The sequence below is a fragment of the Sclerotinia sclerotiorum genome, genomic scaffold (assembly GCF_000146945.2).
Source record: "Sclerotinia sclerotiorum 1980 UF-70 scaffold_11 genomic scaffold, whole genome shotgun sequence".
NCBI lineage: Eukaryota > Fungi > Ascomycota > Leotiomycetes > Helotiales > Sclerotiniaceae > Sclerotinia > Sclerotinia sclerotiorum.
In genome coordinates this window covers 1-22,291 of record NW_001820825.1, presented here as the reverse complement: position 1 = coordinate 22,291, position 22,291 = coordinate 1, and the positions used below count along the sequence as shown (strand labels likewise).

The 22,291-nt window shown below is 42.7% G+C and overlaps 11 protein-coding genes across 11 annotated transcripts; 4 read left to right on the top strand and 7 right to left on the bottom strand.

Moving 5' to 3' along the window:
- Positions 1 to 734: 734 nt before the first annotated feature.
- Positions 735 to 944, bottom strand: SS1G_08122 (predicted protein; the record flags this gene model as incomplete). Its single annotated transcript, XM_001590332.1, has 1 exon — positions 735 to 944. The coding sequence occupies one exon, from the start codon at positions 942 to 944 to the stop codon at positions 735 to 737; it is 210 nt and encodes a 69-aa protein (XP_001590382.1).
- A 266-nt stretch (positions 945 to 1,210) lies between these two features.
- Positions 1,211 to 1,423, bottom strand: SS1G_08121 (predicted protein; the record flags this gene model as incomplete). Its single annotated transcript, XM_001590331.1, has 1 exon — positions 1,211 to 1,423. The coding sequence occupies one exon, from the start codon at positions 1,421 to 1,423 to the stop codon at positions 1,211 to 1,213; it is 213 nt and encodes a 70-aa protein (XP_001590381.1).
- Positions 1,424 to 1,911: 488 nt separating this feature from the next.
- Positions 1,912 to 3,195, bottom strand: SS1G_08120 (predicted protein; the record flags this gene model as incomplete). Its single annotated transcript, XM_001590330.1, has 4 exons — positions 1,912 to 1,940; positions 2,167 to 2,463; positions 2,533 to 2,608; positions 3,190 to 3,195. 4 exons carry the CDS (start codon positions 3,193 to 3,195, stop codon positions 1,912 to 1,914), a joined length of 408 nt encoding a protein of 135 aa, XP_001590380.1.
- Positions 3,196 to 3,723: 528 nt separating this feature from the next.
- SS1G_08119 (hypothetical protein) lies at positions 3,724 to 5,830 on the top strand (the record flags this gene model as incomplete). Its single annotated transcript, XM_001590329.1, has 5 exons — positions 3,724 to 3,874; positions 3,999 to 4,225; positions 4,285 to 4,721; positions 4,769 to 4,942; positions 5,140 to 5,830. 5 exons carry the CDS (start codon positions 3,724 to 3,726, stop codon positions 5,828 to 5,830), a joined length of 1,680 nt encoding a protein of 559 aa, XP_001590379.1.
- Positions 5,831 to 6,527: 697 nt separating this feature from the next.
- Positions 6,528 to 8,512, top strand: SS1G_08118 (hypothetical protein; the record flags this gene model as incomplete). The annotated part of the gene is made up of 3 exons (XM_001590328.1): positions 6,528 to 7,686; positions 7,769 to 8,439; positions 8,492 to 8,512. The coding sequence occupies 3 exons, from the start codon at positions 6,528 to 6,530 to the stop codon at positions 8,510 to 8,512; spliced, it is 1,851 nt and encodes a 616-aa protein (XP_001590378.1).
- Positions 8,513 to 8,767: 255 nt separating this feature from the next.
- On the bottom strand, positions 8,768 to 10,790 carry SS1G_08117 (hypothetical protein; the record flags this gene model as incomplete). Its single annotated transcript, XM_001590327.1, has 6 exons — positions 8,768 to 8,896; positions 8,975 to 9,546; positions 9,604 to 10,138; positions 10,219 to 10,359; positions 10,435 to 10,721; positions 10,757 to 10,790. The coding sequence occupies 6 exons, from the start codon at positions 10,788 to 10,790 to the stop codon at positions 8,768 to 8,770; spliced, it is 1,698 nt and encodes a 565-aa protein (XP_001590377.1).
- Positions 10,791 to 11,764: 974 nt separating this feature from the next.
- On the top strand, positions 11,765 to 12,695 carry SS1G_08116 (predicted protein; the record flags this gene model as incomplete). The annotated part of the gene is made up of 3 exons (XM_001590326.1): positions 11,765 to 11,817; positions 12,082 to 12,199; positions 12,483 to 12,695. 3 exons carry the CDS (start codon positions 11,765 to 11,767, stop codon positions 12,693 to 12,695), a joined length of 384 nt encoding a protein of 127 aa, XP_001590376.1.
- Positions 12,696 to 13,335: 640 nt separating this feature from the next.
- SS1G_08115 (hypothetical protein) lies at positions 13,336 to 13,815 on the bottom strand (the record flags this gene model as incomplete). Its single annotated transcript, XM_001590325.1, has 1 exon — positions 13,336 to 13,815. The coding sequence occupies one exon, from the start codon at positions 13,813 to 13,815 to the stop codon at positions 13,336 to 13,338; it is 480 nt and encodes a 159-aa protein (XP_001590375.1).
- A 703-nt stretch (positions 13,816 to 14,518) lies between these two features.
- On the top strand, positions 14,519 to 16,864 carry SS1G_08114 (hypothetical protein; the record flags this gene model as incomplete). Its single annotated transcript, XM_001590324.1, has 4 exons — positions 14,519 to 14,654; positions 14,709 to 15,012; positions 15,078 to 16,011; positions 16,061 to 16,864. 4 exons carry the CDS (start codon positions 14,519 to 14,521, stop codon positions 16,862 to 16,864), a joined length of 2,178 nt encoding a protein of 725 aa, XP_001590374.1.
- Positions 16,865 to 17,170: 306 nt separating this feature from the next.
- Positions 17,171 to 18,293, bottom strand: SS1G_08113 (hypothetical protein; the record flags this gene model as incomplete). Its single annotated transcript, XM_001590323.1, has 3 exons — positions 17,171 to 17,186; positions 17,332 to 17,679; positions 17,752 to 18,293. The coding sequence occupies 3 exons, from the start codon at positions 18,291 to 18,293 to the stop codon at positions 17,171 to 17,173; spliced, it is 906 nt and encodes a 301-aa protein (XP_001590373.1).
- Positions 18,294 to 20,361: 2,068 nt separating this feature from the next.
- SS1G_08112 (predicted protein) lies at positions 20,362 to 22,046 on the bottom strand (the record flags this gene model as incomplete). The annotated part of the gene is made up of 5 exons (XM_001590322.1): positions 20,362 to 20,507; positions 20,556 to 20,666; positions 20,777 to 20,861; positions 21,277 to 21,322; positions 21,862 to 22,046. The coding sequence occupies 5 exons, from the start codon at positions 22,044 to 22,046 to the stop codon at positions 20,362 to 20,364; spliced, it is 573 nt and encodes a 190-aa protein (XP_001590372.1).
- Positions 22,047 to 22,291: the final 245 nt, after the last annotated feature.

The window sequence follows — 22,291 nt, the reverse complement described above, 5'->3', positions numbered from 1 at the left end:
TTAATGACGGATGCGGGAACAGGCATCCGATGTATCATTGAAAGATCGGCGTCAGCATGCCTACCCTCCGAGAGCGATAGCTACCTGTCACCCCGTTGACCTCTTTCGTTTACTGCTGTTTCCTTTAGATGATTTGAAGGCACTCAGGCTATTAATATTGTTCTACGAAGCGTAAAGCACTTTTCACATCAAAGCTCCACTAGTACTTATTGGGAGTAGCACACCCTCCCACCATCCTTTTTACCCGACACGCTATCGTCTGTGCAAGAGCAAGCTCAATTCATGCCGTGTGTTCAAATTATTTTACGAGTACTATCTTGTAAGAGTGCACACTTAAGAGAGACAACATTAGACTTGCATTAATCCGCCACCACTCTATCACATCCCAAAATATATGACTCCACCATGTCCCCGCGAAAACGAACGAACCACGAACCCACGAACCCACGGAATTTGCGTCAAATAATCAACAATTGATCTTCACGAATACATTAATCAATCAAGACTCCCAACATAAGAAAGAAAGCAGTCGGCATCTATTTCACCTTCCAAAACAACCTCTATTAGATCGACGTTGCACAAAAGATTTGTTAAGAAATATGGACCATTGCCAATCGCCGCTTGCTCAATAATTCAACCCTTCAATCCGGCTACCGCGCCACCGTTCGCGGCTTCCTTATGAATCAAAGCTTCTTTTGTAGCTACAAGTTCAACTCGTGCAGCAAAGTAAGGCGTCAGTTCAGTAAAGGATTGCCAGCTGGTTTGATACCGAGCATTAGGGTAATTTGTACCTCGCCATGCATTTCACGACCATGTCCAAATAGATGTCCATTATCCGGAGAAACGATATCCCCACGCACGGGATGTAGAGTGTAATTAGAGAGTGAGGTCTGACTTTGATGAAGAAGCTCAATTCGTTCGCCAGGTAGGCAATACCAGTACATGACGGTGTACAGATATCTATGATTTCTCGTCGCGATTTACAGTAAAGAAGACAAAGTGGTAAAAGTATCTCGACTAGCTCTCCACCCATTTGCTTGAACATCTCGTCATCGACTGCGTAGCATATATCTCCATTAATGGCATTTATTGCATCATAGACGAAAAGGGTGCTATTGTTCCTAGGACAGAATTGATCCTGAACTGCATTGTCAATCTGCTCAGGAGATACTAAGGTATGTCAATATTCACATTCAAACATTTTAAGGTATCACAGATCTTGCATGTGGCGTACAGTGGCTCGAAAATGTTCGATATCCCGTGGCATACTCGAAAGGACGGCTTCCCATAAGTATCGTGATACTATTGCCCGAAATACCGTTCTGGTACTCAGTTTGTTGAAGTATGGCGACTGGAAGTAGTCAGGGATATCACTTAAATTCATGACCTTCAAGGAGTTTTGAAGGAGCGATACTGTGGTCATATTTTTTCTACTATTACTATGGCGGTTGTCCAGCTGTACAACGTTGGATCTAGAAAATGGAAGACAATCATCCCTTATAATGCCCTCAGCAGCGAGCATAACTAAAGTGTAGCTGAGAAGGTGCTGTATGGCTTCCACTCAATTTGTACTTCTCCTTGTTCAAGCGGGTACCATGTAATTTTGCGATTTTCAGATGCCCAAGAAACAGGCGTGGAGCAGCTTTTATCAGCAAATTTTGAAGGTGCTGATGAGGTCCCTTCGAGACCAAAGGGGCCTCAAACCAAAGGTGTATTTGTGGTTCATAATGAAATGCCCGCCTCATGCTCGGCATGGGTTATCCTGCCATCGTTGAGCGTGCAGCATCTGTCAAGGCCATGACGCACTTAATCATTAGAAATACAAAGTGTACATCCCTTCGGCTGAGTGAATTCTGCAATCTTTGAATCAGGTTTCAATACTCTGCAAGGAAATCCACGTATAGCACAATGTTAGCAAGGTTCATCGGCTTTCCGAATGCCTGTTGCTTGTATTTGTTCAGCTTTGTACTTGTCCTGGTCGCCCCTTGATCGACTTTTGTACCAGGAAGATGTGTGTACAGGATAGAAATGTCGCGTAATTATGGATTAGAGTATTGTCGTCTCGAGGATTGAATAAAATACACTGTTCTGGATTGGGTTAGGTTCGGGTAATTGTGATTCTGATGATTGTTTTGACGATAGCTTGGAAGGTTTCATTAGACTTACAAAATTCCCAAAAACAATTCGAGTAGGGATTTGTAAGTCTCTTCGGAAGACCAATTGGTTTGATGACCTCGTTGTAATTTTCACGGATAGCAGATTTGTTTTGACCTATTTTACCAATCATTTTGGTAGTCGTTCCGATTGTTGATTGGTATATAGTAACCAAGTCATCACTATGTTGACCCTCAAGTGTCGTGGAAACGGGTTTTCCGGTAGGGGCAGGTATATCGCTTCCACTGGGAGTATCATCATTAGTGAGATCGATAATCTCGGAAGTTGCGTTTGTCGGAATATTCATCTCTATTACATTATCAGTTTAGATAATAACAAATAATAACAAATAATAGGAAATAATATGAATTAACTTACTAGATTCAGTCGAAACATTGGCTGGTGATGTGGTTTCATTCTCGCTCTCGGAATCATACACATCTAAACGTAACCTCTTGATGGTAGCGGAATGATTAAGGTTAGATTTTGAGGTGGAATGTTGTCTGGAGTAGGGAAAATATGTTGTTTGATTAGTTATGAAGAACCATTCGATAATCACACTACATATGGCTTTCGTGGCTTGGTCCAGTTACCGGTGGAGTGCCGGGCGCGGGGTAATGCGCCACATCTCTGGTGGGGGTGCACGGTAACTTACCACTCAGACGTAAGCCACCTAAGACGTCGTGGCTTTGTTGTGGCTTCCGTCTGAGTGTACAATCGTTAGTCACCTCTTATAAGCAAGTTTATATGGGATGCTATTTATCTCATCCTCAGACCCTTCTCTACGTGGTGTTGTACGGAAGGCGAGGGTTTGTTGATTTGAAATTCCTATCGCCTTTGTATTTGTAAGATCTTACCTGTCACACAGCGATGCTTCGTTGATGACTACGATGTGTTACTTTCACATAAAGTCATCTTCAAAGCATTCATAAGCTTTCGACAAAAACTAAAGACTGAATATTACAAAGACTTAGCAATGCTCATCTAAACAATTATAAAATATGGAGCACACGGCATCAGTCCGGTCGTTCATACTGACATTTCCGAATCGGAAGTTGGTAAGACCAATCAAAGTTCTCAAGTGCAATTGTGCGGTGTAAATTTACTCTTTCCGATGGAGTGGAACCTCGCTATAATACCGGTCACTTTTACATCAAAATACCCGCAAATGCCAGATTATCTTCAAAGCTTCCCTATTTTCGTACTAGATATTCCGGTATTTTATTAAAATCTTCAAACTTTAACAATTTTTTATATGGAATACCCAATTATATGCATCATACCCCAAAAAGTCACCAACACTAGAATGACACTAAACTTATTTTTGAACTCCCTTTTGCTTCGTCCTCAGAGAAGCGAGGGGCTGAAGTAGGCTTAGTGTTTTTTTGTGTGTTCTGGTGTAGGTAAGTTTACATAGTTTGGGCTTACTTCTTGTATCCGGTAAGAGTGGTTGTACAATACTATCTGTAGACACATGATGTTTAGGGAATTCTGATATAAAATCAGGCTTTCACCCACCAGTCCAAATTTCTGAGCATTCTCTTCACAACTCATATTATATTCTCCAACATGCCTTCCCACACTTGGCCCTACACGGATGATAATGGTCAATCCGAGGATTTTAAGCCCACAATGACGGACGGAGTCGTCGAGACTGACTTGCTAATTGTTGGGGCTGGTCCTGCTGGAGCAGCTCTGGCCTGTTTTCTTGGCTATCATGGTGAGTCCATATAGCTTCCTTGGGTGTTCACTACATACCTATTTACCCACCTACAGAGTTTTTCGAAGCTTGGAGAATGGAGAAGTAGCGAGAACAAAATGAATAACGGTACTAATATTCCCAGGACTTCGAGGAATGGTTATCGCAGCCACTCCTGGTACGGCAGACACTCCTCGTGCCCACGTTATCAACATGGCAGCAATGGAATGTTTGCGTGATATAGGTTTGGAAAAAGAGTGTTTACAAGTTGCTGTCAAGGGTGATGCGATGTTACATACGCGATGGTGTCGTACTTTAGCTGGTGAGGAGTATGCAAGAGTTTACTCACTTGGAAATGACCCGAATCGCGCTGTAAGTTCGAGACTAACTTGAAGAAACTCTGTTAAAAAAAAATCTAATATATGCCGCAGGGTGATTATGATGCCGCAAGTCCATGCAGCCATGTTGATATTCCTCAGACCGTTCTCGAGCCGATCTTGATCAACCGGGCATCCCACAGTGGATTTAATTGTCGGTTTGATACCACCTTTTTATCTTTTGAAAAGGATTCGGCCTCAAATACAACTATCAGCAAAATTCAGGACAATTTAACGAAACAAATCTACCACATTCGGTCTAAATACTTATTCGGATGTGATGGAGCTCGAAGTCAAGTTTTGAGACAGTTGCAAATCCCATTAATCAAAAAGCCTGGAGGAGGGATAGCTATGAACGTACTGGTCAGAGCGGAGTTGGGACACATCATGGAGAATAGAATGGGAAATTTGCATTGTATTATGAGGCCAGATGAAGATACTCCTGACTATGGATGGACTGCTATTGCCAGAATGGTGAAACCTTGGAATGAGTAGGTTCTTACGTCAAGTTTGAGTAAAAACAGTACTAACATTTCAGGTGGATGTTTATTCTTTCCCCCTATCCTGGAAAAGATGTCAATCCATCAGACGAAGAGTATTTGGAATGTGTTAAAGATATGATCGGAGATAAGTCAGTCCCCGTTGAATTACTCGGAGTCTCGAAATGGACTATCAATGAAACGGTGGCGGAATACTACTCCGACGGCAATATGTATGTCTTGTGCCCTCCTCATGCTCTATTTCGTCCACTAAGTTACCCAGATTTTGCCTTGGTGATGCAGTTCACCGTCATCCACCATCAAACGGCTTGGGATCTAACACTTGTATCCAAGATGCTTTTAATCTTGCCTGGAAAATCGCATACGTCCTGAAGGGGAAAGCAGATAGCGATTTCCTTAATTCTTATAGCTTGGAGCGACAGCCGGTCGGACAATCCATCGTCACACGAGCTAATCAAGGGACTCGAGATCACCTCCCTATATGGGAAGCATTAGGAATGATGGACCCATCTGTCGAAATTCGCCGAAAACATTTTGCAGAACTTCGGGAAGCTACACCAGAAGGAGCAGCGCGTCGAGCACGCTTCCAAGCTGGCATAGAAGGAACAGCGCGTGAATTTCATGGGGTAGGTATTGAGATGAATCAACGCTATGAATCTTCTGCTGTTTTCACTTCCGACGAAAAGCCAAGACCACCTTTGCCAATGGATCCGATTCTCGAACATGAGATTACTACTTATCCTGGAAGCCGTCTACCACATGCATGGTTAAACACCAAGGTTCCAGGGAAACAGTTTTCAACCATTGATCTTGCTGGGCATGGAAAATTCTCTCTTTTCACGGGAATTGGAGGGGAGAAATGGAGAACTTCTGCCATGAAAGCGGCAGAGATTCTTGGGCTTGAGATCAGTGTGCACTCGATTGGCTGGAGGCAAGATTATGAGGACGTATATTTTGATTGGGCAAGACGAAGGGAAGTCAACGAGAGTGGATGCGTGTTGGTGAGACCTGATAGATTTGTCGCTTGGAGATCTATGGACATGATAGACGTACCAGACGAGAAGTTACTGCTAGTGCTAAAGACTATTTTGAGTCGCTAGACAGCGGGAAGCCTGCTGGGCATTCAATGGCTGGACTGATAGTTCGACGCAACAACAAAGGTATTTAAATTGCTGGCTCTATGCGAAACATTCAAATTATCTGGAGCTTTGGAGTTTTAATATTAGAATTTAGAATTATTAGAAATTGAAAAACATTGAAATATTGAAACACTGGAATTTGGAAATACTAAGGTTAATAAAATCTCAAATATTGAAAATTAAGCTTAAACTGCTAGTCCTAACTATTGGACACCGTAAGCTTTACGTATTGTTTTCAATTATTGCTCATGTTTACATATTAAACAGAAAAGCTCAAAGCGTATTCAACCGTGTCATATCCTTGAAGGATGATCAAATCCTGTTCAAAGTTTATCTTACATGTCGGATATGCAATACGTTCTTGCCAAAGAAGCTGTCTGGTGCGCTTCTATACACGATGCTGGGTTTGCGACTTCACAACCCCGCTATGGGGTAACATCCAATTAATTTTGATCAACCAAACCCATAAATATTATCTACCCCTCAGGTCGATTCATCAATGCCCGAACATCAAAGAGGTTAACGAACTTGTCGATCGATGAGATAAAATGGTTGGGATTAATGGAAACCCAACTCTGATGTTGAGCTTCCTTTACCCCTCCAACGTTCCCCAACATCCTTCAACATCAAAGAAATTTTACTGCGACTCTCAGAAAAAATGCTCTACGCTCAAGGAAACCGTTTAGTATATCGCTATGATGCAGAAGAACTTTGGATTGATCCATGGGGTCCGAATGCATTTCGTGTTCGCTCAACCAAAGAATCACGATATCCAGATCCTGACGAACTATGGGCGCTCCAGGAAATCGAAACACCAGCTCCGGTAATCAATGTACAAGAAAAAGAAGCATCAATTATCAATGGTTCAATTCGCGCAACAATAACCTCAAGAGGAAAAGTAGTCATCTACGACGGCGAGGGAAAGGTCTTATTGGAAGAATACGCACGTCACCGCCTCGATGTGACTGATCCAAAATGTTCCGCAATAAATGTCGAAGCCCGCGAGTTTAAACCCAACCCCGGTGGTAACTCTACCCACCACTTAACAGTGAGATTTGAATCCCAAGACAAGAATGAGAAGATATTTGGAATGGGTCAATATCAGCAACCTTATCTGGATCTTAAAGGTTTAGATCTCGAACTCGCTCATCGAAATTCTCAGGCCAGTGTACCATTTGCTCTTTCTTCGCGGGGTTATGGGTTTCTGTGGAATAATCCTGCTATCGGTCGTGCTGTGTTTGGTAAAAATATTATGTCTTTTGAAGCTTATTCCACCTCGTTCCTCGATTACTGGGTCGTGGCAGGTGGGAGTCCTTCTGAAATTGTGCATCGGTATGCAGCGGTTACGGGAACAGTTCCCATGATGCCGGAGTATGGACTCGGATTTTGGCAGTGCAAATTGCGATATCAAACGCAAGAGGAGCTATTGGAAGTAGCCAGGGAGTACAAGAAAAGAGAATTACCCATTGATCTCATCGTGATAGACTTTTTTCATTGGCCCACCCAAGGCGATTGGAGATTTGATGAGAAATTTTGGCCGGATCCAGATGCAATGATCAAGGAACTCAAGGAATTGAATATCGAACTAATGGTTTCTATCTGGCCAACCGTTGATACGAGGTCCGAGAACTTTGAAGAGATGCTAGAAAGGGGATATTTGGTACGAACTGATAGAGGGATAAGAATCGTAATGGACTTTGAGGGTGATACGATTCACTTTGATGCCACGAATCCTGGAGCCAGAAAGTATATCTGGGAGAAAGCGAAGAAAAACTACTATGACAAAGGGATCAAGGTCTTTTGGTTGGATGAAGCAGGTTAGTACTTTTTATTTTATCGGCCGAGTCCGGTCGTTTCTGTATTCTAACACATAAGATAAATGGCTGATTTTGAACCCAGAGCCTGAATATACTGCCTACGATTTTGACAACTATCGCTACCACCGCGGCACCAATCTTTCAATCGGTAACACCTATCCCGTCGAATACGCTCGAGCATTCTACGAGGGCATGTCAGCAGCCGGGCAGAAAAATGTCGTCAACCTCCTGCGATGTGCATGGGCAGGATCTCAAAAATACGGCGCCTTAGTCTGGAGTGGTGACATTGCTTCATCATGGTCTTCATTCAGAAACCAACTTACTGCGGGTTTAAACATGGGGATTGCAGGAATTCCATGGTGGACGACGGATATTGGTGGCTTTCACGGTGGTGATCCATCCGATCCGGCTTTCAGGGAGTTATTTGTGAGGTGGTTTCAGTGGGGTACCTTTTGTCCGGTTATGAGGTTACATGGAGATAGAGAGCCTAAACAACCCCAGGTTGGCGAAGGGGGTGGATCGACTTGTCTTAGTGGTGCGCCTAACGAGGTTTGGTCGTATGGGAAAGAGGTGTATGAGATATGCAAGAAATACATGAAGTTGCGAGAGGAAATGAGAGATTATACAAGGGAAATGATGGCCGAGGCTAGTGAGAAGGGAAGTCCTGTTATGCGTCCTCTTTTCTACGAGTTCCCAGATGATCCACGATGTTGGGAAATTGAGGAACAATATATGTTTGGGCCGAAATATTTGGTATGTCCTGTATTTGAGGCGGGGGCAAAACACATGAAGGTTTATCTTCCAGCGGGGCAATCCTGGAAAATAATTGGTAATGGAAATGAGGAATCTTGGAATGGAGGTCAAGATATTGAAGTAGCCTGCTCCATTGAGACTATGCCCGTATTCATTAAGAATAATTAGGCTAAGGATGATGTGGAATGACGAATTTCATTCTTTGACGGTTTTCCAGCCTCTTCCCATGACACAAACCCTTCATCAATCCCCGTTAATCATGAATTGTGCGGTTCTACTCGAATTTGATTTAATAGAGATACACGTATACAGGCCCTGATATGTAGCTTTATAAACTGGCTTTTCCACGACTCTCAAATGGCAAGACCAAAACTAGCAGTCCTGCTGCAATGAATAGAGCTCCACTTGTGTAAACAGGAGCGGACGTTTCAAGGTTTGCAAACATGGCAATGATTGGCTTTTACTTGATTAGTTTATGTTGATACGGGAATATATATGCAAATATGCGAGCTGAAGAGGAATGGAGAAGACTTACAGCCATGATCCCAAAGATTCTGTTCGAGGTTGCAGTGAGAGCATTACCAGTACCGCGGTCTTTTGTTGGAAATATTTCCGGTGTGTACGCATATAGAACAGCATACATAACATTAGAACAAAAGTTAAACGCGCAATTCCAGCCCAGTAATGCCGTAGATGTCATAGCCGTGGTGGAAGCGTATAAAAATACTCCCGTCGCTATGGTACTAAGCGCAAGGGTTCCTTTCCTACCCAATCTTGGAACTTCAATGAGATAACCACCGATAAGTGCGCCCGGTATTCCAAGCACAGATATGATTAGAGAGTTCCGATATGTCAGATATGTACTGCCATCTCCAAACTCAGCACCCCTCGTTGCTTGGATGTAAGGGAGGAATGCATTGTAGAGGGGATAGCCAAGACCAATGAATGCCCATACTAGCATAATCAAACTGGTGGAAATGGCCAATTCCTTTGTCGCGAATAAGGCGCGAACGTGTGATAAATCCATTTGATGGAGTTTTCTTGATAAGGTTGCCGAGGCATTCGTATGAGGAAGAGTGCCACATTCCTGAAGACGGATGACGGTCACTGGTAGAGAGTTGGTATAATTTCAGGAGAGAGCGAAATGAATTAGGGTGTACTTACGATTTGACAGCTTTCCATTCCTCCTGGCAACTTCCTGAACAACCGCAACAGCATCTTCATCCTTTCCTTTTCCCATCAAATATTTAGGGCTTTCAAAGATTGTGAAACAGATGAACCGGATGAAGAACTCAATCATGGAAATTCCTCCCATGACAATAAGAAAATATCTCCAACCCATATTTTGTGATCGAGTGCATGTTGAATCTTCTTGACACGTGAGGTTCCCTAAAAGTGGCCAAGCAATTAAATTCGCGATGACTTGAGCCACCGCCCAGTCGATTGAAAGGATGGTAAGGAGATATTGATGTGAGCCAGGGAGAAATTCGAGAAAGACTGCTGAATCGACAGGAAGATTCCCGCCCACCCCAAAACTCCAAAGTGCAGCAAAACATCCAATAGCCGCAAAGTTTGGTGAGCCGGCAGCGATCAATCCAAAAACAGCTGTGATGCCAAGTGTAGCATTAAATGCCAAACGTCGACCAAAGATATCGCAACCAAATCCCCAAAACATGGCACCTGCAAGGAGGCCAATATTCTGAGCCAAGGTGAGTAAGGGTGGATGGTTGGGGGAGAATTCGTTGGTAATTGATGTGACTTTGTTCATCGTTAGCTCACAGATCTGATACAGCGACCCAGTTGGATAAATTCAGTACATATGAGTGATGTGACAATTGGCCACAAATTATCATTTGCCCAGCCGAAGCCTACAACTACGAACAGTTGCCATTGGTACCATCCCATACCGATATCTTGTATCTGAATGACATCACATGATTAGTATATATTACCTTAGCCAGAACTACCTGACAGCGCAGAGATATTAGACCTTACAGCTTCATTCAAGACTCGAGCTTTAGCTTCATATATTGGATCAATTGTGCCCGGTGGTATTGCTGTCTCAAGATTGAGACTCTCAACTTCCGAGTGAGGAACATAATTATTATCGATATTTCTACTCTTGAAATCAGGTTCGACATCGTGCTCAGTTGATGATGCTAGATCATTGCTGTGAATTTCGTTCGCCATCTCAGCTTCTTCGCTGGTCGGTAATCTCTGATACCTCATGAGGAATGCTGAAACCTGAGAAGCAGCTTTAATGAAGGACGTATGAATCGTTACTACTTATCGGGAATCCTAGGCTAAATTAGTGTACACCTGACGTATGTTGTGTGAACCCCTTCACTCATGCTGTGGAACGGTGAATTTGGGAATGATATTGCCAGTGTTCGTCTCGGCTTGCCTTTTTGCTCTCTCTTTTTCTCTGTCTCACTTTCTCTCTTTGAAGGGTCAAGGATTTCGATAAATACCTAGACGACGGGGGGCGAAATTCGAACTCCTGCTACAAAACAAGGTTTGAATCGATGCTAGTTTAGTGTGAAAACTTCAAAGACGGCGTCAGGTTTGTCGCCGATCTTCAAGCAGTAATACGAATTTGAACTTTATGTTGTACTCAGCTTGACCTGTCTGCATTGCATGCAATGTAACAGCAACATAAGCGAAGGTGTCAGGCCACCGATGGGCTCATGGGTCTGGTGGTGGTCTACATAGCCTAGGAATCGTTGCTCCAATAACAAAGATAACCCTAACCCTCTTCATACCTATTGCGTACAATAAGAGCCCTTTCATTGGGTAGGATTAATCAGATCTTGGGAGTTTTTAAACAATTAGCATCGTGGTGCGGGGTAATCGGTAATCGGTACATCAGTAATTGCATCATTCCAGCCGCGAATTACATCTTAAAATGCTCAGTACAGAGTAATTTAGGCTATGTAAGATGTGAGATGTAAGACATTAATAAGATATAGGATCAATATTGATAAGCTGTTAATACTAACAATTCCTGTCAGATAATAAACACACAAAGCTTTGGATTAATTTTATAAATGGAAAAGAATTCAGATCCTTTTATTTTGCAATTTAGCTTGTTGAATTCATCAACATAAGATTACATGTTAAGGTCATTGGATTCTATCACAATTTAAGAAACAGGGTTTTCTTGACTTCCTACTTTACCACAGACTGGACCACAGTTTCCCGTGGCTTCGTAAACATTCGTTGCCACGTCGAAAATCATAATTGTCAAAGAATGTTGAATTCGCAAGATAGAAATCTTATGGAAGTGTAACATTTTACATGGAGGCAACTCTCACCTTGAACCAAAATGAAGGGGCTTAGTCCGAGCCTCTGCCGACAAATTTCGCACACTACCACAGAGTGAATGCTACATTCTTCATACATCTGGGCAACAATAAGTTTACTACTTTTGCATATTACGCCCTGACAAAATCGAAGGGACAAGGGAATGATTATTGCGATGGCTATACCGCGTGTAGATGGGGAAGTGCATTCTAGCGGATCGCTACCTCACCGGTTCTGACACGACTAAATGATAATCAAAGTCTCATGTCACCAATCTGTTAGCAATCTTTATAGCTGCATCATCTTATATGATGCGGCTGTTCACTTACCACTGTACAGGGAAGAGACGAAGAGGTGCTTCAATCGACCCTCAAACCTTACCGCATATCGTGCTCACGGGCAACAGAAATATTCAGTCGCTTCCTCTCTGTTCTTCAATCCATTCAGTATTGTCAAAGTATCGCAATTGTTTTCTTCCTTCGTCTATTATGTATTCAAGGGTCCTTAATGCATGCTAATGCTAGAACCCGTCCAAATATCTGTCCGGCCGTTCTAGTGGTTCGCGGATCAACCAGGTCAAAGCTAACACTCCAACCTTATTCTTTTCTAAAGTACAGAACGCTTCATTTTATCACTTAGTATGACGGCCGTTCTAGGTACGTGGTTTTAACTGTCAATGGCTTCTGACCACTTCAAATCCAGCTGAAGTTTTGGGCGAGTAACAAAATTATCGATGGCAGTGCTCCCAAACTGGCATCTTCTACCTCGTTTCATATCTCTGTTCAGTTAAGATGGTCTTCTACGAGAAATCAATTCCTCAGTCATCAATTCTGACTGGTCCTGTCGCTGCTGTGAGCTGGAGTACTGGGTGCAGTTATAGAAGGCTTAAATCACGCCTTGAACCAGCTGAAGAGGTAAAGGAACCGTTCCCCTTGAAAGGACCAGCACTATAGAAAATTGTAGTGAATAAATTGCTGTTGTGCCTATCCTCTTTGCCTTTAGCTTTACTGCTTGCTAAAGAAAACTCAAGTTTCCATACCGTTATCAGAAGAGCATCCATGGCAATAGGACTTTTGAACACAGGGCCGACATGATGTATTGGATGAAAGGAATGGCACAGCCGAGCGACACATGACCTGCTGCTTGAACTTCAAGACCACATTGACACTTCAACATTGGACATACCCCCAAAAATGGAACTTACCGTTGGTGGCAAAGACAATTGGCGTTTACATACGCACGATAGATAAATTGCCAAGTTCCTAGGTATACCTAAGAACAATAGCAAATGGGAAGTCTTTGAAATGGCTATGAATGTTGTGAAGTAGTGCAAAGATTCTACAGATCGCAAATGATAGATTTGTTTGAGGGAAGGAATATCCACTCAGAAATTCCATAATCGTTCCCTAGGCACGCTGAAAACCCCAAAAGGCTTTGCTTTAGTGTTGAGTATGACTCAAATGGTAACATCTTACTTCTGAAGCTGCACATATCCATACACTCTAAACTGTTTTGTACTTACATTCCATCTCGAGTCCTCAGTTTGCATCACACGCCGGCAATCCGCAACTCGAAGTATTTTGAAGGCCAATTTCAAAAGTCCGTAACCCTCCCATTATAACTCCAGTCCCCCCTCTCAGCTGAACTTCCCCACCTTAAAGGTTCATTCTTTGGTCCACCAACTTCGCCAGTCTTCGGATTGATTTCCCCTTCGAATTCTGGTTTTGCCCCTCTGCGAATATCCGGATGTAATTCCTCTCCTTTTCCCGTAGCAGATACCCTAGCATTTACAGCCGCCAATTCTATACCCTCTTTCTCAGCCAAAGTGGTGGCTGGTGGTTGATTGATTTGTGGTTTTGCTCGAGGCGTTGATTTTGGGGAATCGATAATGACGTCGGTTTTTGGGGTACTAAATGCACCAGTAGAGGATCGTTGTAGACGTTCAAATTCTTCTTGTTCCTTTGGTGGCAGACGTGGCGGAGACGGACCAGTTGCGAATGCTGTTCGACAAGTAGTACGTGAGAAAAAGCGACGGGAAGGGAGGAGAAATCTTGGTGGTAAAAGTCGAGACATTTTCTTAAATTTGGGTGGAGTAGAATTAAGGATCGCGGATTGAGGATTAAGGATTGTAGATTGAAGAGCAAGCACCTAGTCGAGTATTGAGCAGATTATTCGGTATAATGCTCGTATTGATATCGTACTTTTCCCTTTAGATATACAGAAATTCGAGTTGCGTATTTGTTGAATATTATGTTGTATGTACTGACAAGGCAGGACCAGAAAAGACAAACAGGACAAGATTTGTGTTATTAATGAAGATTTCGGTCGATCAGATGAGGTGAAGTACCGAGTTGAGACGAAGGTTAACAATAATAATAAAGTCATGACGAAGTTTAATAATTTGACCCCACCAATACCAAACTACAATTGGACAGAGCGTCTCCACGTGACAAATGCTTCCCTACCACAAAAGGCAATTGGCAAGAGATTGCGAGATTTGGCCAAGGCGGTGACTTAATTGGGCGATAACTTTCTGTGCTCGAGCGAGTGAGGGGCGAATGGATTTTAATGCTTTTGACTCAGTCTTGTTTGGGTGATCAATAAGAATTATATATACAAGAAAGGAATCCTGTTGTAAGAAGTAATCTTCTTTCCCTCAATCTGTTCATTCATATCCCACCCATCTGTTTTCTTTCCCTTGCCCTTTCTCTTTCGTTTCCCTTCTCTCAATACAATACCCCTCTACACTTCTTTACACATCCATCGACAATTCAATATGGAGCATCTCAAGAATACATTTGCACAATGCAAGAAAGAAGGAAGATCCGCGTTGGTAACATATATCACTGCTGGTTTTCCTCAAGCAGATGACACCGTTGATATCCTATTAGGAATGGAGGCTGGTGGCGCCGGTAAGTACTAACTACCCTTTCAATTGACCTTCGGAAACTAACAAGTCTTCCCAGATGTCATTGAATTAGGAATTCCTTTCACAGATCCCACGGCAGATGGACCAACGATTCAAAAGGCAAACACTCAAGCATTGAAAAATGGTGTGACTGTCACTTCGGTTTTACAGATGGTACGGGATGCAAGAAAGAAAGGATTACGGGCACCAGTTCTTTTCATGGGTTATTACAACCCATTTCTGAGTTATGGAGAGGAAAGGTTATTGCAAGACTGTCGTGAAGCTGGTGTCAATGGTTTCATTGTTTGTGATCTTCCACCTGAAGAAGCTGTGAGCTTCAGGAAGTTTTGCACAAGCGGAGGGTGAGTACTCTGGAAAAGTGGCACATGTCACATTTGAATACATTGCTTACAAAATTCTTAATTAGATTATCCTACGTTCCTCTCATCGCTCCCTCAACATCCGAATCACGAATGAAGCTTCTTTGTAAGCTTGCGGACTCCTTCATCTATGTTGTTTCAAGAATGGGTGTGACCGGAGCCACAGGAGGCTCAATGGATGCTGGCTTAGAAGGATTGCTGAAAAGAGTAAAAGATTATTCGGGAAATGTTCCAGCGGCCGTGGGTTTTGGCGTTAGCACAAGAGAGCACTTTTTGCAGGTCGCAAAAATCGCAGATGGAGTTGTTATTGGCAGTCAAATCATCAACACCGTCAATCAAGCACCTGCCGGAAAAATCGCGAAAAGTGTGGAAGAGTACTGTGCAGCAGTTTGCGGCAGACGAGGTACTCCGAACGAGGGTTTAACCAGGGAAGTTGGCATGGCCGAGGCAATAGATGTTGCCGAAGAACCTAGCGGAGAAAATGTCACCGTTGATGCTGTCATTAGAGATGAAGATAGATCCGGACCTGGTTTAGCAGATCAGATTGAAGCCTTGAACACGAATGGTTCTCTAGATCCAAAACTTTCGGCTCAAAAGTTCGGCGAATTTGGTGGACAGTATGTACCGGAGGCACTCATGGACTGCTTGTCAGAACTTGAAGCAGGATTCAATGCTATCAAGGATGATCCAGCATTCTGGGAAGAATACCGAACATATTACCCATGGATGGGACGACCAGGCCAATTACACGAGGCTGAAAGACTTACTGAGTATGCTGGTGGTGCCAGGATCTGGTTGAAGAGAGAGGACCTGAACCACACCGGAAGTCATAAGATTAACAATGCTCTTGGACAAATCCTTCTCGCCCGACGATTAGGGAAAACCGAGATCATCGCAGAGACTGGTGCAGGACAACACGGTGTGGCCACAGCGACAGTATGCGCAAAGTTTGGTATGAAATGTACCATTTATATGGGAGCGGTAAGTTCAGATAATCTCTCCCACTTGGCTTTGCTAATCAATTCTATAGGAAGATGTAAGAAGACAGGCTCTCAATGTTTTTAGAATCAAGCTTCTCGGTGCTTCAGTTGTCGCCGTCGAGGCTGGTTCGCGTACTCTTAGAGATGCTGTCAACGAAGCTATGCGCTCCTGGGTGGTCAAACTTGATACTACTCATTACATCATTGGTTCAGCAATTGGTCCTCATCCATTCCCAACCATCGTTAGAACATTCCAATCCGTTATTGGTAACGAGACTCGAGCTCAAATGCTAGAGAAACGCGGTAAACTCCCTGATGCTGTCGTTGCATGTGTCGGAGGCGGTAGTAATGCAGTTGGCATGTTCTACCCGTTCTCGAAAGATCCAAGTGTCAAATTATTAGGTGTTGAAGCCGGTGGTGATGGTTTAGACACAGATCGTCATTCCGCTACCCTGAGTGGTGGGACAAAGGGTGTTCTACATGGTGTCCGTACATATGTTCTTCAGGACAAACACGGACAAATCTCAGAGACTCATTCCGTTTCTGCCGGTTTAGATTATCCAGGTGTTGGACCAGAATTAAGTAATTGGAAAGATAGTGAGCGTGCCAAATTCATCGCGGCAACAGATGCCGAGGCATTCAAGGGATTCAGGTTGATCAGTGAGAAAGAGGGTATCATACCGGCTTTGGAGACTGCGCATGCCGTGTGGGGAGCAGTAGAACTGGCGAAAACCATGAACAAGGATCAAGATGTTGTTATTTGTTTAAGTGGTAGAGGTGATAAGGATGTACAGAGTGTTGCAGAGGAATTACCCAAGTTGGGTCCAGCGATTGGATGGGATTTGAGATTTTAGACAAAAGTTGCAGATTGGCGGGATGGGGGGCGTTGCAAGGTTTTGTAAATATTGAGATATTCATGAGCGTGGATAGATGGTTAGACCGAAAAAGTACTCTTACACAATGAATGCAATTGATAATCGGGGCAATCCAACATTCAAATTCCAATTATTTACTAGCCACACTCTCAAGCCTTTGCTTTCCACCCGATGGATACCTCTCAGGACTCCCACTCGGCAACCTCGTCTTCTTCCTTGAACTTCTCGGAAACAATTGATATGCTAACCTTCGACAAGCAGTCTGAGATGTTATAACATATACAATCACATTCCAAACACCCTGCAACGACAACATCAATGATTCAATATAGTTCAATGGAAAGTTGATGGCCGTTGGATCGGCCATTTGCCAGATTCTGTTGACACTCGCAGGAACCCATGTGATTATCATAGCGATGAAGAAGAGAATGGCTACTCGTGCATACAGCCATGCTTCTGGGTTGGTTTCAGACTGTGCAACCTCTCTGGTCAAACTTCGCATTCTCCGCATTTGATAAATTTGAGTGTCTTGTTGTTGTTGATATTGTTGTTGAGGCGTCGCTTGGATGTCAACCGCATACTGGTCGGAGGACAAAACATTTTCGGAAACACCTTGATCGCTCGCATCCTTGACAATTGATCGTTCTTCATAGATTATTTCGATTTCAGTGGTGATCGTGTTTGCGAATGGGGTCTCATTCAGGGGGTTGAGGAAACCATTTAGATGTTCACGCTTAGACCAGATTACTTTCGCTGCCATGAAGTATACGATGAAAGCGAAGAGAATGGTGATCCTTTGACCAGGGCATTAGTGGACTTGATCAAATATGGGAAAATTAGTGGAAGCTAAAGCCGTAAGTACTCACCACACGATACCATACAAGAAAACTAAGCGCATCCAATCCCATTCTTCGCTGATCCAGCACCAAACAATGGCCGATCCATAGACATGACCTCGTTCTTTTGTTGATACGAATAAGAAGACGAAAGCAGGTATAAAGGAAAGGCCATAGCATGCAAGCAGATACCAAATGTCCAACTTTCTCAGTTGATGTGTGGTATATCCTCGGAAGAAAACTAGATATACGTTGATGGCCATGAAGAATGCCCAGTAACAATCAACTCCACGGAACATTTGGACCAAGAAGGCTTGGACCTGGCATATTCCGGATGCATTAAACTTTGATCTTTCCATCAATGACGCCGGGCCAAGGTCAGAGATCATACAAGAGATACTCGAGCCAATATTTCCCCATGATGCGAAGAATATGAGGCGATTGATTGGTTTGTCGAAGGATGCAGAAAAAAAGAATGTTAGAATAATGAACAAATTACCAACGATGGAAACGGCTGACGTAATTCGCTCTGTGAGATCAAGTGCGGTGAATTGCTCGTAGGTTAGAGACATGATGACCTCCAATTAGGATTTAGATTTGTCGAAGGTATGGTAGAAGAGTCAGGAGACATACCACACCTTCTATAACGTGCTTCTATGGAGATCTTCAGGAGTCAATTCGAAAAAGAATCAAAGGTGGAAACGACTAAAAAGCGGCATAACAAAGGTTAAGCTTTTTTTTTCTTTTGCTGTGGGGATAACGTAAATGACATATGCTCCAAGAGTGCTCCAAAAATGCTCTGACTTGTATGGATAAAGGAATCTTGATTGACGACTTCATCTGTGATTTCGTTTAGGGTCTTGGACAGGGGGTCGCACTCAAAGTGATGTATAAGTTTTTAAACACTTAATAGCACTACGGTGAGAACCGATGTGGTCCGTGATCACAATATAAAACCTGAGCCTGCAAATCTTCCGGTAAAGTACCGGCGAGATGTTTCATTTCCCCGGATAAGAAAAGCAAACACGCGTCAACAAGGTTCTGATGTTGGAATTGATCTCTTTTCATGGTAAGTTGCCCCGGATTCCCATCAAACGACTTTGTTCGGGATGTAACTATGAGGTCTGTTGGGCTGGAGACATCATGTAGAGTGCATAGACTTGTTATATAAATATGGCTCAGAAATGGACTGCATAGAAGTTTCAATGTGCTGCTAGCTAAATGTTGCATTGGTAAAGAAGAAAAGAAAAATAAAAAATTGTTGCTGAGCTGAAACGTGCAATTGGAGGATGGTATACTCGAGTAGATCCTTTCCCTTACTTGAATTCTCGTCTTTACTTAATTAATGGCAGCCTTGAAGGAAGTATTCGCATTTTGAAGCAATATGATGAAATGTGATGAGATGTAATTGATTGATATTGTATATCGCGATCAGTACCAGACTGCCAGCAAGTAACCTTTTTGCACTGCCAGTAGACCCACCCCTTGACGAGTAGGCGAACTAATAAGTAAGCAAGCCCTGGCTTTGTAGGTGGGTTAATCCGTAGTTAGACTCAAATCACCCCTAAGCGACCGATTTCATTTTTCTCAATGCCATGTGGCTGCTAGTCTAATTTAGTATAAGCTCACTAAGTACCTGGCTCCTTGGCTTTAAGGTTCTGAATCTTGAGACTTCATATCATAATTCAATCTTAAGCCTTTGATATACCTAGGTAAATCTAGAACACCGATTTTTCCGAAATGTTTGTAACAATCCTTAATTATCTGGGCTTTTTAACTTTGTATACTTCCGCACTTCACTTCATCATCCCATCTTTTATGTATAAATTATATGAAAATAACCCGATTTCGGCCATTTTTGGCTTTTCGCATTCCTGGATGTCGATTTCGCATCACAAATCATTCCGGCGATGTACATACAAATACAAGAACGGACACCTGAACATTTTGGGATAGAATGTCGGTTATACCAAAAAAATCCAATCAATCTCTCAGATAGTCACTGGACATAGATACCTAGTAACCTCATAATTCGCCTGCATCACAAATTACCCGAAGATGATCGGGATATGCCAACAACAGGACTGCTAAGGTTAACTTACCGGCGTAACTTCATTGAAAGGTGAATATATTATATACATTAGTTGTATCCACCGAAGGCAGGACATCAACATGAGCTGATACCATACGGATCCTGATTTACCTCCGAAACTTTATTTGCTTATGACGAAGTGCAATATCAAGTTACCACAGTCAGAAAAAGTGACATTTACCTCAGGGCATTTTGGGTGGATCTGATTTTAATCTTACATTCAATGTTCATGACTTCGTCTGTCTGATCAATGGACGTTGGCCCACAGTGTTTACGTGGATGACCTTGAGGATGAGGGAAACGGTGTCCAATTATGGATCAGTTTTTCACAGTTTGATCTCTTCCCGAAAATCCTTTCCATCTCTAGAGCTAATATATGATACAGCTCACAAACAAGATGAAATTTGTATTGACAGCTTCCGTCTCCATAAAAGGAAAACTGCTCAAGGTAAATGGGCTTGAAGGTACGGCGAATCCGTGGTTAAAGTGTTTTGCCTATCATTACTTTATACGGCCCAACACACACCCGTGTCTCTGTCATGTCATCCTCAGTGGTCATATTCGATCTTCTGTAGCTCTAAGGTACTGTTTGTCTGGATAACCTCCGTTCTAAGAACCCTACTGTCCTCTATGAGTTGATAGAGACGTCTTTGAATGCTTTGAAATTCTCCCAGCATGCTCTGATAACAATCATCTACCACAGTTGTTTTTGGTCTTTAGCCCAGTCGGTAACTTTCCATACCTCTGGTAAATGAAGCTCCGGCTAACTTTTTGGTGCATGGCAGTGAAGGAGAAAACATCCGTGCAATATTCTCCTGGAGGTATCCACTGTCATTCTCAAATCTTTGGAAATCTACGGAGGATTTTATGAACTTATATTAGCGCTTTTATCACCAGATACCGCCTTATTTAACCGTTCAGTAATCATTTCAAGGCTTTGCTTTCAATGTTTCATTACCTCACAACCGACCACAAGATACCCATTTAGCTTGTAGGGTTCTTGCTTTGTGTACTCAGCCCGAGAATTGAGCTCAACATCTGTTTTGGGCTTGAAAATGTCACAATTCAGACAACACTTGAACCCAACCGGGTCACAGTTATCAGCTTGTACAAGATTTTGCATTGATCAGTAAACTTTATATCTACTACATAGTTATCCTTCTGAGTTAACACTTTTTTATGATATTACATTCTGTCTGCTTTAAACTGCGGATTCATCGACTGTCTCTACTGCCATCTTCAAGTCGATGGGAATTGCTTTTGGAATTTCTGCTTCCCCTAACAAATTTTGACAATGACCCCAGTGGAACGATATCAACGTATGATTCCAACTTTGAAATCAGAAAATTCCTCCTGGCCAAAATCAAATACAGTTTTTTTTTTTCAACTCAAATCATAAACTGACACGAAAGAAAACAAATGAGATGGTAGAATTAAATGTATGCTCTCAGCTGTAGGTTCACTATGTAGCTTAGTTCCGGCCTTGCGTGAATACTGGCAATAGTACCCCTGAAAACATCCAGCGAGTAGATCAATGTACACAATGAGACATTTTTTAATTTGGAATGTCGCAATATTCAGACGACTTGCATGATTCAAGCCCACTGAAACATTGCGATGATCTGAACGACATACCCCTATGCTCCTTCCCACCCCAAGCACACTGAGATGTCTTCTCAGATCCTCAATTTCCCGTGGCACTCTCGCTAGTTTTCAATGAGTAGACATCTTGGCAAATTTGAATTGGTAAGTTTCGCCCTCACCGAAGACTCTTGAACTGTTAATAGCCGTGTTGTGTCCGATAATTCGGAAAAGAAACGAAACGTTACTTAATAAAAAAAGGTAACATCTTTTCGCCTCGCTCTGTATCTCTTATTATGTAAGTATCAATTGCCGTTGTTTTATCTAGTGGTGCCGCACTTTAATCACACGATTAAAAGCGCGCGAAACTGTATTTTTTGAGGGACTCCACGGACTTCAGAATCATCTTTAATCTCGAATTTCGAGACAGATAACTACAACTATGCCTAAAACCAACACCAACACACTGAGCTATCAATCCAATTTGACTCAAGATTTCTCGGTTAGAGAAGTGATTAGAGGGCAAAAACTTATCTAGATGCTCCAAGGATATGGAACCGAAAACAGATGTGAGAATCGATAGTTGCGACAAGATCTGCGGGAAGTATCTAGTAATGTTTCCAAAACTCTTGAAAGCTGGGGTGCATTGCATAATGACCAGTAATCGTAAGCTGCCGCATGATTTCTGGAGAGACTGGCATGCAATCGATGGAGATGCATCTATATATAAGTGAGATGCCCAAAGATTCATCGGAACTTTACTTACCACACTCATTCTTTCTACAAACATTTCTAGATATAGCATTTAAAAGAAACTCACACCTTAGCGGACTCTTAGCCGAGGATCTAATTGGAATTGCCTGTATGACCCACGGTGATCTCGAGGTCAAGGCAGAT